The following is a 14,340-nucleotide window of genomic DNA, read 5'->3' on the forward strand; positions in this document are numbered from 1 at the left end:
GATAAGAACGGTTTAATAGAACAGAAAAGAAGAAACTAATAATGATAATGATAACACTAATAAAATGACAACAGTAGTAATAAAAGGATTGGAATGTACAAATGATGCGCAGGGCAATTGCTCACCACCCGCCGACTGACACCCAGCTGGTCCCTGAGTGGTGATTCCCGCCCCCCGCCTTCTCAGTTCCTAAACTAGATGGGATGTCACATGGTATGGAATACACCGTTGGCCAGTTTGGGTCAGGTGCCCTGGTTGTGTCCTGTACCAACTTCTTGTGCCCTGGCTGGGCATGAGAAGCTGAAAAATCCTTGACTATAGTGTAAACACTACTGAGCAACAACTGAAAACATCAGTGTTATCAACATTCTTCACATACTGAACTCAAAACATAGCACTGCACCAGCTACTGGGAAGACAGTTAACTCTATCCCAGCTGAAACCAGGACAGTCTGCATTTTAAGGAAGGAGTATATTTTGGAAAAAAAATTACCATTACTGCGTGAGGCGTTAAACAGGTCAGTAGTCAACACAGTGTAGATGCAGCACAAAACCAGTACACTGCGAACAGGTCATTGGTTTGTGTTTTTAATTTTCTTAACCAAAATGCTGCTGCAGTGCAAAACAAAACTTATCTTGGCAAATCTGCTGAGATGCATATCGAAATTCTCTGTCCCATGGTTCCAACCTTTCATATTAACTGAGTAGATTGCTGAGAAATTCAAGGAAAGTGTGAATGGTCTAATTGCAGAGGATTGTTTATTTGGGGAGGGGGGAAATGGTTATTCTTGTTTCATGTGTAAATACATTTTCAACTGCATCCTTTTAGGTAAACAGTCTTAGCAGTCTCCCTCTGTCAGACGCATCAGATACAGGTATTGTTCAAGTATCTGTTTTGTGCTGTCAGCTGTGTTTACTTATGCTAATTTTCCTTTTCTTTCTTGGTCTCTTGTGGGCAAACATGCAAAGGAGCTTCACAGTGTGTGAACTTAACAGAGAGAGAGTGGGTGTATGCGTGTGTTCTCTATGCTGAATTTAAACTTTCCTTAGACAGTTCTGATGTTCTTGAAATAAAGGAGTTCTTAGGCAAATTTCCTATTCTTCTTTTAAGCCTCAAGTGAAACTAGTTTTGCCCCTCACTGTACTCATAATGGTCAGCTGGAGCTTTGGGATGGTGGTAAAAAAGTGACAGCTACTTTAGTCTTCTGAGCCATTTACGTGAGGTTTGAGAGAGATAAACATTCCTCTAGAAGAGGAGAAGTGGGATAGAGGTGAATTAGTTTCTTAACATCAGCTATTGCTTATCATCAGTCCCTAACTAGAATACTAATCCCATACTTCTGCAGCAAAGGAGAACCCATTTCACATACCTTTTAGGTCCTGAACTCCCCAAGGCAAGGGAGGGAACCTTAAAGCTTAGAAATAACATTTAAAAAAGGACGGATAAAAGGCAAATCTTTTTTTTTTTTTTTTTCCTTTTGCACAGGCTACAAATCAAGTGCAGATGTGCTGTACATCAGTAGTTTGTCTCTGTATGGAAGCACTTCTCCCTGTGGGTGGATGGGTGAGCTATTACAGAATTTATATTAGGTATCTGTTTTTAGAAAATGTTATTTATTGCAAATGATAATGTATTGTAACTGGAACCATTTCTGAGCTGAAATTACTACATTTATGTAACTATTAATAAAGTGTTGTCTTTCCTTGTAGGAACTTGTCAGGTACTCATTTAGACATGGTATTCTATATTGGACTCAACACTTGGGTTGGGCTAATAGAGGTACGCTGTATACCATAGCTTATATCTGTACTGAAACATAAAAGCAGTGCAGTATCTGATCCCTTCCTACTGACAAAAGCAAAACAGTGTCTTTTTTTGAGAGGTAACATAATTCAGTACATGAGAGAGAAGAAAAAAAAAATTTACTGCAGTTCACAATAAGAGTTTTCATGTGGTGCTTGTCCTTACTTGGTGTGTGTAAATATTCACCAGCTGTCATGCCTAGTGTGGTGATTTCACTAATACCAAATCCAACACTTAAGTGTTCATAAGTACAACGGCTGTTGTGCAGTAATCAGAGATACTGGTGTGCAGTATAACCCAAAATACTGCTGTTAGCTAGGGGTAGATGATGCTGCCTGTTTCTGAACTGGAAAAGAAAAATCCATGCATCAGTGTGCATAAAGTTTGTGCTAAATCATAATAAAAGGTACTGTGAGATACAAGTGTCTTTCTGCAAGGGAAAAACATACAGCGTAAAAGCAACTTTAAGTGTATTTGGATACATGGTGCCACAGTCTACATCATACCTCTTACTTTCATCCCTGACTCCTACAAGGGGATACTGGCTGCTGAATGAGCTGGTGAGATACAGTGTGTCCTTTATTGAAGAGCAGAATCTGCCTGTCTGGTATTGCACTGTACCTTTTGGTGACAGCAGGAGCCTCCTCCCTCCCTTTTGAGTTGACTGATGCAAGGCCTTGAGACTTGTGCAACAGGAGCTAATCAGTAGTGATTCCTAAACAATTTAAGCCGGTTGTGCTAAGTAGCTTCAGCATTCACTGATAAAGTGAATAAACCACCAACTTCTTATGTCTTGGAAGGTCCTAGGTGGAGAGTTTTGATGTGGAAAACACTTTAAGCAAGTGCTAAAATTTAACTTAGAGCTTCTGAACAGCATACTTAAACCTTCTCCTTTAAGCTAGCTCAACCCTTCCATAAGCAGTAGGGCTAGGACAAAGGGCATGGCCAGTTACACTTATGACTCTGCCAGTTACAGTGAGACAGTTACTTCAATGCCAAGTCAATGCATGGAGCTTCTTTTACTTACAGGATTGCCCAACTCCCAACATGTGCCTGATTGATTTACAACAGTAAAAATGGCTTTACTTGTGCAATCCATTTAAACTGCTGTTTATGTTCTGTGACTTAATCATGAAAGCACTATTAATCATAAAAGCACACCATGTGTCTAAAAACACCAGTGTCTGGGAAAGGGATACACTGCAGAACACTAGCCTGCTTAAACATTTCCTCGATCTTGGTGACAAGAGGTAACAAAGTGCAATCTGCCAGCTACTGTAAACAAAATTAAGTACTAGGTATTGGTCAGGCTTGACATACTTCTCAGTAGGACTGACTGTCTATATTCACTGGTATTGGATCAGTGTTATCAGCATCAAGAGCCTCCCTCGCTTATTCTGAGCACCCAAGGTAACTTTGCCAGCTTAGTGTACCAATGGACCAGCATTACCTAGAGTGACTTGCCAAAAAAAGTTTGTGCACTGTGGTTGGAGAGAATTTCTGCCTGTTTAAGCTAAAAATGTTAATATCTAGAACAGGTAAACATAGTTTCTTAAGAGTTTATTACACAGAAGACAGGCAGCAGGGGTCAAACAACAGCTGTTTAAAGGGTAACATTAAGAAAATAAAATGTAAACTGGCCATGACTAAGTTGGGTGGGAAATTAGAAGACAGTTTCTGAGGCTTCAAAACTGTATTAACTAAATGGAAATAAAAACCTTCCAAAAATATATCTTAAATCTGAAGAAATGAAGTAAAGAATTATGCAAGTAATCATATCCTCAAAGCAGGGAAAGGCACTCTGATCCACAAAGCCTGTATCTTGCAGTAAAACGCTTGATTCAGCATGAAAGACTTGCATGCAAAATGATGGCATATTAGTATGTTAAAGTAGTCTCATCTATTTGATTTAGATTCAAGGGACAGTAATTGGGGGTAACCAAAATCTTACACCTCATGACCACGTGGATGCAAAGAAGTGTCTTTTTTTGCTGTGCTAAAGCTGGCAGAACAAAAAATTATGTGGAAATCTGAGAGACTGAACTTAACGTGGCTGCTGTCAGTTGTCAATTCAACATTGAAGAAGGTAATAGACCACAAAATCCAGTACTTTCACAGAAATTTTTTATTAACTGAAAACACTTTTCCATCACAGTTTTAATATCCAGAAATTGCTAAGCTGTCACAAGTGTAATCAACATAACTGAGGTGTGAGAATTCAAGTATATTTTTTGTTGAAGAATCACAGCTTTTGCTATGAAGACAACCTTAAGATTATTCTGTGCTTAACTGATGTAGACCTTACTGACACAAAGATACTATGCTGGAATCCAACCGCAACCCAATCTAGACAAAGGTATTTTTAAAGTTTATTACATACCTTATCTTTAATTATGGTTTGTGCTTGTTATCAGGCATAGTAAAATGTATTATTTGCTAGGAAAAAAGTAAACATTTACTCATTAATTTTAATAGTGCTATTCTCAGAAAAGACATCAACATTTTAAATGCACCAATGCATCAGATCAATAACTTTGTGATGAATAGAGCAGCGGGTTAAAGAATTTATCCTCCAACTGTACTGTCATACAGCAGTAAATGAGGTAACTTTAATGTTGACCTTGTACTGCAGTTCACAGGCAGACATATTTTCAGTCTGTGCAATTTCAGTGGCAGATAAACTACCTGTGTACAATACTTGTAAGTGTGCCTGCATCACTGCATTGTGTTACCCAGGCACCAAGTTATGACCTGCTTCTACCTAGTTACTCTTTCCAATAAGAAATAAGCATGTATTGACAGCCAAGGCTGGCAAACTTCCTCTTCCACAACACTGTATTCTCCAAATTCACGCAGCTGATGCGTTCAATACTGTAAGCTTAGAAGTTGGCTATAAGAAAGTTTCTTGCAACTAGTGTAGAAATAGGTGGGGTTTGTTGGGTTTTTTTGTTTGTTTGGTTGGTTTTTTCTTGACACAAGCACATATGCTGCAACTGATAGCAGTATTAAGTCACTATCTTAAATGTGCATTTTTGGTGCATTGGAAATTACTGGTGGGGCAGGAAGTGTCCTTGAACTGCCCTTCGGTTGGCACGATTCACACACACTCTACTGGCAGATAACGTCCTCCAGACCCGCCTGGTCTCTAGTGTTACACAAATATAACCATAAAAAATATTTAGAAATACTAAGTAGCAGTCAATGCTACCTTATGTGCGCTTTTAAAAAACCCTGTGAAACTCAGTTCCAGCTTGCTTCCCCCCCTCGCCAAGTCTCATCTTACCTGGTACCTCTTTGCCTGATTGAATAAAATATCTTAAAATATCCCATTTCTTAGGGTACATTCATTAGTGTATAGGAAGAAGAGCTCTGTTGCCGCCTTTTATTTATTTTTAATAGTTGATGGGTAAAGCCCCACTAAATAGTTAACCAACACAGGAGACAAAACTTATTCTCCTTAGCCTCTGCAGCGCTGATCTGTTTGTCAAATTAACATTGCACGTTTTTCAAAGTGCTTCTTTTGACTGCCATTAAAATAATGTTTAAACAGCATTGTTTATTTTGTATTAAGGAAGCTTTACATCATCTTTTGAAGATGACAAAATAGTGAGGTGAGATGTAGAACTCTCTCCTCTAAGCAATTCTATTTAAGTCTCTATTAGGTCACAAGTTAGCCAGGTTCAAAGGTTTTTAAACCTTCCTGGCTAATGGTAACCAAACATGCACTTCAAGGCACAAAGCCCATAGGAACAAACGGAACCATCTATCTGGTCATGTTCTTTGGAGGTGGTGAGTAATGTTCCTTTAGACACTGAGCAACATGTACATCAGTGACTGTACTTCTACCCAAGGAGAGTCATGTTCTTTTACTGGAAGGGAGTTTATCTGTACCATCGCATCACCACCTGTCCTTCCTTCACACAGCCCTTACAGTATCCCCTTGCAACTCTGAGAGTTATTCCTGCAAGTAAGCATCCCATTTTCCTCCTGCCCCTTACTAAACCAGCAACTCCTTGTCCTGGACTGTCCTCTTCCCAGGACTGCTGGGGCTTACAAACATCAAACAAGGGCTGTACCTGATCCCAGGCATGGAAGCTGTTAGGCACAAATTACATCTCTCTGCTCAGAAGCCCAAAGCTGAACAGGTGGCAGCTCTGCAGCCAGCATTAACATACACTGAAAAAGCTGTCCATTTGCCTGCATGGATGCCTAGCTGTAGCTAAAAGCAATTCCTCACCTTTTCTAAGTACCAGATTCTCCCACAATTAAAAGACACAACTGCTTCTAAAAGAAGGTCACATAACCACATTAGAAAATGTGAGTATTTACACAAAATTCTAAAGGGAGACTGCCATCCCCAAAGCCTCCCACATCCACACTGAAACATTAGAGGCAGTAGAAAATGGTGGTCTAGTTTCCCCTTGCCATAGATTATAATCTATTTTCATTATGCAGAAGTCTCCAAATCCTCCCAGTTACACAGGGGTAATCCAAGAATAATAAATGCGCGTTCTTCCCTACTCCTTACTAAAAATGATGGACATTGTGATCACATTGCTGAAAAACTGAACATGTAAAAACATGGCAGCACAGAATACTATAAATATCTCTACACATACAGAACAGGGTTGCTTAGTTTTAAAGAAGGTCGGAGTTGCATTCATACATATTCCTAGTTCAAGAAGCTTATTAAAACTACAGCACTCTTTTCCAAGCTGTTGGGATTGTGCTTTTTGAAGTTTTTTATAAGCCTCCAAAGCAGACATACTTTATTTCTAAGTATTCATCGATGCCATATTTTGAACCTTCTCGCCCCAAGCCAGACTGTTTTACCCCGCCAAAAGGACTCTCCACTGAGGAAACTATGCCTTCATTAACACCAACCATTCCAACTTCCAGCTGTTCTGCAACTCTCCAGATCTGAGCTGGATCTTGGGAGTAGAAATACCCTGCCATGCAGACACAGAGATACAGGAATGAAAATTAACATCTGGAAGAACAATTGCAGAAAACTGTGAAAAAGAGACTTGCTGCCATTAAAAATCGTCACCCCGTAACACTGAAGCTCATAAAACCACAGAAATACATTCATCTGACAGAGAGGCATACCTGCTAAACCCACATCAGCTGCATTTGCTATAGCAACAGCTTCTGCTTCAGTCTCAAATCTGTCAATATAAAGAGAAAAAATACAAATGAGGCCTGCAGTTCATCTACTGTCTTGCTGACAAGAAGCAGCCTTATCAGAAATAAAAAAGTCAAGATGCGTTTTTTTCCAAAAATATATTTTAAACATCTAATTTAATTTTCACTTTGAAACAATGGAGGAGTTTCTACTACTTCTCTTAATTTAAACTGCAGTTAAGTAGTTATGATTGCCTTTATCCTCCCTAGATACTGGTAGCTAAAACATTCACTTCACATGGGTTAGCCCACCAATTTCCCCAACTACACAAGCACTCCCAACTATTGGAGATAACTGTATGTTCTTCCACCACATCCACTTGCTCTGGATGGAGGCAGGGAAGGTTTTAAGGAGAAAAGAGAGCTCTAAGGCATCCTCCATCAGAAAAACTTAGGACTAGCAAATCACATGACAAACTGTAAAGTCCTGCCTCCTACTTCATACCACAAATCATGAAGTTGGTGAAGGTTTTGCTGCTATCTATCCTTGCTTGACTGCTGATACAATTTAAAAGAAAATAATTTTCAAAAAGTTGCAGGGATGCTAAAATCATGTCAAGAGAGAGAAACAAACAAACCACATATCCAAAGTAAGTTTTCACGTGTACCGCAGTGTTATCAGAAGACTTGTGTGATCATACAAAAACACCTTTTGGCAAACTGTCACTCAAATCTTATTTATTCAAAATAACCTTTCATTGTTTTTTTTTAATTGCTATTTTTAATCTGGAAAATGAATAATCTTACTTGATAACTGGTGCTAAAGGGCCAAATGTCTCCTCTTGGGTGCAAAGCATTTTTGTTGTAACATTACTAAGTAATGTTGGCTCAAAGAAATTCTTCCCCAAGCTGTGTCGTTTCCCTCCAGTCACAATAGATGCTCCTTGGGAAACTGCATCACTAATGTGTCTCTCTACCTGAGGTATGCAAAACAAAAATCTCAAAGTCAGCATTTAGGAATGAACAATAGTATATTTTCCACTGAAGAAATAATCTCTCCAGTATTAAATAGAAGATTTTGAAGAGAGGTTTATACTTTGCAGAACACTATTTGCAATACTATTTAAAATTTCTCTTGAATTTTTCTCTCAGTCTGACATAATTTCAGAGAGATAAATGATGAGTATGGCCCCAGTCTCACGGACTTTAAAGATTCAGCTTTTCTGTTGAAATGCAAAGATGACATCTAACATGAGAAAAAGTCTTTGCAGGACTAAGAAGTACACCTGATCTCCATGATCAAGCACCATGAAAACAGAAGTACATGACCGTCATTTAAAGAGAAACAGACAACTTTCAAGACGGTACTGGCAAGAACATTTTCCACCCCCTACATCTACTATTCATCCACAGACAAGAAAGTAATGAGAAAACTAAAGTAGCAGTCTCCACCTAGAATACTGTCCTTTGAAATTACAGAAAGGCAGTTAAATGACTATATACAGTGCTTGCTTATTTGTATATATAGATGTATATGATACACACACACACACACACACACTATACTTTTGTGGTGCACAAAGGGAAGGCATGAAAGAAAGAAATCAAAGTATTGTATGCTTTGTCTCCCAAATAACTCTGAATATTTTCATATTCTTTTATGAACAGAAAGAATATGGCAGCATTCAGGTATAATGGGATTCAAACCAAGCCTGGATATAACTGAGGCATAGTATCTTAGAAAGTATGAACCACGTAATTTAATGATCTTTAACCTTATGAAGTTTATATTATATATATTATTGAACAGGTGACTTACTGCGATTAAAAAAAAAAAAAAAAAAATTCTTGGAATCATGAGTCATCCAAAACAGAAGACCCAACCATGCATGTACAGTTTCAAGTGATTATAACATCCAGAGCTCTGGTATTTTTAACCTCAATGTATTATTCTGCTTAGCTTTTGCGAAACAGAGGCACCGTTCTTCAAAGTAAGTTGTCATTCACAGTGCTTCAGAATTGCAGGATCACCACACAACTCTCACAGTGTATCCAATTTCAGTAAATGTTCTTGAGAATAGCTAGGAAGTAATCAGGAGGAATCAGTTTTTCCTAAAGGAGGAATCTTGTTTTCCCTTAATGGAAATAGGAGCATGATGCGTTAACTGGCCACATCTGTTTATCTATAGGTATACATGGACTTCCAGCCACACTGCAAACACATTCTAACAAAACAAGCATGAAAAAAGTGAAATATAAATCTAAAGTTAATTTCCTTTTTATGACCCATAAAGTAAGATGTCAAAAATGAAATCTTTTGTTTATACCTTCTCCACTGCTTTTTCATTAATTAGTGGCCCTTGGGTAGTTTTTGCATCAAACCCACTTCCAACGTGTAGTTCTCTCTTTATAGCTTCAGCAAACTTTTCCACAAATTTGTCATGGATTCCCTTTTGCACCAGGAAACGGTTTGTACAAACACAGGTCTGAAAACAAACATGAAAAGGAAAAACAAACAGTAGTTTATATTGTATTTAATCTATCCATTAATTCATTCTGGCCTTCATACCACTCCGTCTTCTGCTTCTTCTCCATCATCCTAAGCTGTGTACCAGCTTTGCCATTTCTTTCATCACTCCTCTCACTTTAGAAATACAACTTCAACAAGCTGTCAGTACCTGTGTGAAATACGCCACACTGCTACATTTAAGTTGCTTACACTGGGAAAAGGTTTTGTGAGTTCTGTGGACTCTGATATATGGCACAACCAAGGTCCAGAAGCTGCAGGAAATACCTTCTAATTAGACTGCAGAATGCTGGACTAAGCAGCAGAACCTCAAATCACACTTGGTGGTGTGGGGTCTGTTTTTCAAACTCCTTCATTGAGTTTGAGTTTGCTTTCTTCCTGGAATTTGTTTTTAAGCGGTTTCAGTGGCCTACTTATTTGTGCTACCCCTCGGCTCAAACTGCATCCTATTTTGATTGCTACAGTCTCTCAAAAGTAACAGCTACTTTATCCTTCTATGCAGCAGCAGAGGTGCCTTTTATGTTAGATCTTGTCGAGTCTGTGTCTGATCACTCAGTGGTCCTTGTCCACATTCCATTCTATTTTGTTTCCTTTCTTTCTTCCCAAGATTAGTCTTGTTTTCTTCTTGTGTTATTCAAGCAACATTTTCCCAAACAAATGACCTCCCAATCCAACCGAAAACTTGCTGCTTCTCCAAAGTTGGAGTTCGTCAACTTCGTGTTCACGTCTAGAGGTAATAGTCTCCACACAGCCCTGCTCAGCTGACTGTTCTGGAAAGTAATGCTCTTAAAAATTTTTTGACTCATAAGTAAAATACTTTTGAAGCAATGTACACTTGAATCCTGTCTATCACTTTTTTTAAGCTACTTATTGTGGAAAAATCTAGCCATGAGTGTCTTAACAGATTTCAGTCCCCTTGACTCCTGCTGGGTGCTTTGAACACACAAAAAGACTTGAATTGAACACACAGTCTTACAGATAGAAACATTTATCATGAGACTTGAAGCTATTATTTTAAGAAATGGCTAGGCACATGTTATAAAATATAACCCTGAGAACTGAGGCAGGATGGTGTCTTTTCACAGTTCTAGTTCTCCAAGGAATTTAATGCTAAGAAAGCATATGACAAAACGCCTCATCACTTCTCAAGCTCTTGCGAGGGGTCCATTGACTGCCATGTATGTTGTGAAAGTACATGGGATTTTACAGTGTTGTTATTGTTGATAACTGGCTTGAGTGCCCAGAGCCTGCGTGACTCCAGCATCTTTCTCTTCACAACGAAGTGTCCTATGCTTTCCTTTTACATAAAACAGCTTATTTACAACTTAAACTATATGCATAGCTCTTCACTTTCCAGAAACAAGGACAAGAAGGTTACTCTTACCTGCCCCGAATTTCTATACTTAGAAGCAAGGGCTCCTGCAACAGCACGGTCCACATTGGCACTGTCAAACACTATAAAAGGAGCATGTCCTCCAAGCTCCATGGAAACTCGCTTCACAGTGCCAGCTGCATGTTTCAGCAGTATCTGTAGGCAACAGAGGAGACACAGAAATCTGTACCTCTACCAGATGTGAACTGTGGAACCACAGATGGAAGGCAGTATCAAACTAACTCTGGCAGGGAATTAATCTGGATCTTCTCTATAATGCTAGACCATCTGTTTTCTCCTATGGCAAAAACAAGGACTAATTTCCTTCATTAAAATCTTTAGAGATGAAATTCTGGCCAAGAAATAATGAAGAGAAAGATTTTCATCAACTTCAGTTCAGGCCAGGCTTTTATACACTAATATTGTCATTCTTGTTTGCTTGTTCTTTTCTTTTTTGGTACTAAAATTCTTGACGACTCTTACAAAATTTTTCCAAGATCTGACAGAATTTGGGATTAAGATTTGCCTTGATACCAGACTTTTTCTTCGTTCTGCATACAGCCATCCCATAGAATTCTATCACCTTCTAGCCATGCCCTGCAGTTTGATTTCATTAGAGATGGTGACAAGATTGCTTATTGACTAAGATTGATAGGAGAGATTCAAGGGCCTCACTTCTCTAATACCTTCTCTGAACTGCAGAAGCCATTCCCAAATAGTACCTTTGAAATTCAATTTCAGTGTTCTTATTAGTAAGTTGTCACCCTATGATATGAAACCAGAGCATCTGGTACAGAACTGTTCACATTATAATTTAATAAAGGGCAGTTATCCAGAAGTTGCACACAGGCATCCTTCTGTGAAGTACTGATACCAAAGTACATAGGCAGTATCTCAAGAAATACACAATTATTTGGAAAATCTGTGTACAGCAGCCAGAAAAGAAGGCAGCTCTGTATAAAGGCACACACTTTCCCCCAACCTTTCCAGTATAACCACAGTAATAATGTTCAAGTATATTCTGTGCGCTTATGTACCTTTCCTGTTGCTGTAGAGCCAGTAAAAGATATTTTGGCTACCAATGGATCAGTGCACAGAACTTCCCCTACAGCTGGTGTCTGCTGTCTGGAACAAGGAACAACATTATACACTCCCGCTGGAATTCCAGCCTGGTTTGCAAGCTGCAACAAAACAGACACAGAATTTGCATTATCGGTGCATTTTGTATGAGGAATAGTCACTTACTTAACATTTGTTTGTTTTGAAGAAACCATGCTGTAAGTCAATGGAAGCTGAAAGTGCACACCACAACTAGTAACAGGTGCCATGGTGTCAAGACAGCAGCTTTGCTCCGGTTTAAGGTCGGGCTGTCACTCAAAGTAACCAAAGGAAAGATATAAAGATGTTTTGTGTAGCTAAATGGCCAGGTCCTCTTTGAGGCTCTAGACCGTGTAAGAGGCAACTTTCAAAGACTCTTACTAAACTAAGACTTCTGGATCAAGTCAGCCAGTTTGCCCTTTCTTCATGTATGAAGCTGGCCAGAGTTATCTTCAAAGCCCATCTGACTCCCCATTTACAACTTCAGTCCACTGCTAAGGTAAAGCTTAACATAAAAGCTCACCTCCCCAAGAGCTAATGCTGATAAAGGTGTGTCCTCTGCAGGTTTCACTACCACCGTACAGCCAGCTGCCAGAGCCGCACCAACCTTCCGGGTAATCATAGCGCTGGGAAAATTCCACTAGGATGAGAGAAGAAAAGTACAATCAAACTTGGGAAAACTTTGCCTCCTGTTTTTGCAGAAATAGCTGACATTTTCTGTAATTATGTGATAACCTAAACAGACCTGCATGATGCACTTTGTCCTAAGTGAACGTTACAAAGCAGCACTGCCAATCCAGGAAGAAGCGAGTACAAGGTAGAAATGAAACTTGACAGGGGTGTTTGCCAGGGTTGGAGGAGCCCTAAGGCCACAGCCCCATGCTGTGGGCTGAGCTGAAAACCTTCACATGACTTGAAAAATTCAGCTATGCTTACTGGGGTTATAATGGCCGCCACTCCTACTGGCTGCTTCAGCACCAGGATTCTTCTGTCTTTTGCAGATGCTGGAATGACATCACCATAAATCCGGCGAGCTTCCTCCGCAAACCACTCCAGAAACGAGGCAGAATACAGGATTTCACCCTCTGCTTCTTTCAGAGGCTTCCCCTTCGATTAAATCAGATTAAAGGTACACTGTAAGCGGCAGACTGAAGCAATAAAACCAAATTGAAGTCATTTCGAAGTTTCTGTTCTTTTCAGAGCACTTTATAATCCCTATCACATACACCGTGATCTCCAAAAAGGATTACATCAAAGCTGCAGCAATAGTTGTGCGGCTTCAGTACACCATCACTGTGTAGTCAACATTTGGTATGTTGAGCCTAGATTCATACCTGCCCAAGACAAGGAGCTGGAATAGCAAATGTAGCACGTGTTTATTTACAAACTCTGCTGTGAGCTGCTACTACCATTCTGAAGAAGACGCAAATCATGGCAAGACAGTTACAAGTTTATGCCAGGGACATTTGTTTCGGGGAGTATTGCTTTGGACTACCTCCAGGTCCGACCCCGTGGACCGAACGACCATTAGCAGCTGGGACACCACAGAGGAGCTGCCGACGTACCTTCCAGCACGGTTCTATCCACAAGGATACCCGTCTGCGAGCTCCCAGACCGCTCTGCCATACAAACCAACGCACCCCGAGCGAACCCCGCTTGGGAGCCTTGCGTTAACAGCACTGCCATTTCTTCCCAGTCAACGACACCGACAAAACACCAACCATTTCTGCCCTGAAGACTACGTTTTAGGCCGATGCGTGCTTTTGGGCACCACGAACCACAACGCGGGTCCGATTTCCACCGGACCCTTAGGTGCTGTGCCCAATCCCCCGGCGGAGCCGAGCCCCGCCGCCCTACTCACGTTCTCGGCCGTGATGATCCTCGCCAGCTCCTCCTTGTTCTCCATCATCAGCTCGTACCACCTGCGGAGGCACACGCTCCTCTCCTGGGGAGACAGACAAGGTTGCCGTGGTTCCCGCCCGCAGGGAGGCCGCGCCGCTCGGGACGAGCTTCTCCCTCACCGAACCGGACCGGCCGCCTCACGGCCCGGGCGGGCGCCATCTTCCGCGCTCCCCTCACCTTGGCGGGAAGGCGGCCCCAAGCGGCGCCGGCTTCGTGCGCGGCCCTCACCGCCGCCCTCGCCTCAGCCGCCCCGCAGTCGGCCACCCGGCCCAGTTCCTCGCCGCTGGCCGGGTTCTGTACGGGGAAAGAGGCGGGCGTCTCCAGCCAGCGGCCGCCCACCAGGCCGCCCCGGCGTACCAGAGCGGCGGGCAACCCCCAGCTGCCGCGCCGCGCCGCCGGAGCCGGCGGGTGAAGGAGGAGGAGGCGGCGGCGGGCGGCGGCGGCGGCGGCCCGCCGCCACAGGAGGCTCGCCATGGCCGCGCACCCGGGCTGAGGCGGCGGGCCCGGGCCGAA

The 14,340-nt window shown here is 41.3% G+C and overlaps 1 protein-coding gene across 1 annotated transcript; it reads right to left on the minus strand.

The window, feature by feature from the left end:
- Positions 1 to 3,911: 3,911 nt before the first annotated feature.
- ALDH5A1 (aldehyde dehydrogenase 5 family member A1) lies at positions 3,912 to 14,320 on the minus strand. Its single transcript, XM_075052210.1, has 10 exons — positions 14,005 to 14,320; positions 13,787 to 13,870; positions 12,862 to 13,032; positions 12,449 to 12,565; positions 11,865 to 12,008; positions 10,840 to 10,983; positions 9,256 to 9,414; positions 7,736 to 7,905; positions 6,914 to 6,972; positions 3,912 to 6,753 (listed from the first exon to the last, which is right to left on the minus strand). The coding sequence occupies exons 1-10, from the start codon at positions 14,299 to 14,301 to the stop codon at positions 6,548 to 6,550; spliced, it is 1,551 nt and encodes a 516-aa protein (XP_074908311.1). The 5' UTR covers positions 14,302 to 14,320; the 3' UTR covers positions 3,912 to 6,547.
- Between the last annotated feature and the right edge of the window lie 20 nt (positions 14,321 to 14,340).

The sequence above is a fragment of the Buteo buteo genome, chromosome 20 (assembly GCF_964188355.1).
Source record: "Buteo buteo chromosome 20, bButBut1.hap1.1, whole genome shotgun sequence".
In the NCBI taxonomy this organism is placed as follows: Eukaryota; Metazoa; Chordata; class Aves; order Accipitriformes; family Accipitridae; genus Buteo; species Buteo buteo.

Bases quoted from the DNA above. Each gene is read 5' to 3' on its own strand.
- ALDH5A1 (XM_075052210.1), bottom strand. From the start codon at position 14,301: ATGGCGAGCCTCCTGTGGCGGCGGGCCGCCGCCGCCGCCGCCCGCCGC. The intron at 13,871-14,004 runs GTGAGGGGAGCG...CTGTCTCCCCAG, and splicing joins GGGGCCGCCTTCCCGCCAAG to GAGAGGAGCGTGTGCCTCCG. The intron at 6,754-6,913 runs GTATGCCTCTCT...TCTGCATGGCAG, and splicing joins AGCTGATGTGGGTTTAGCAG to GGTATTTCTACTCCCAAGAT.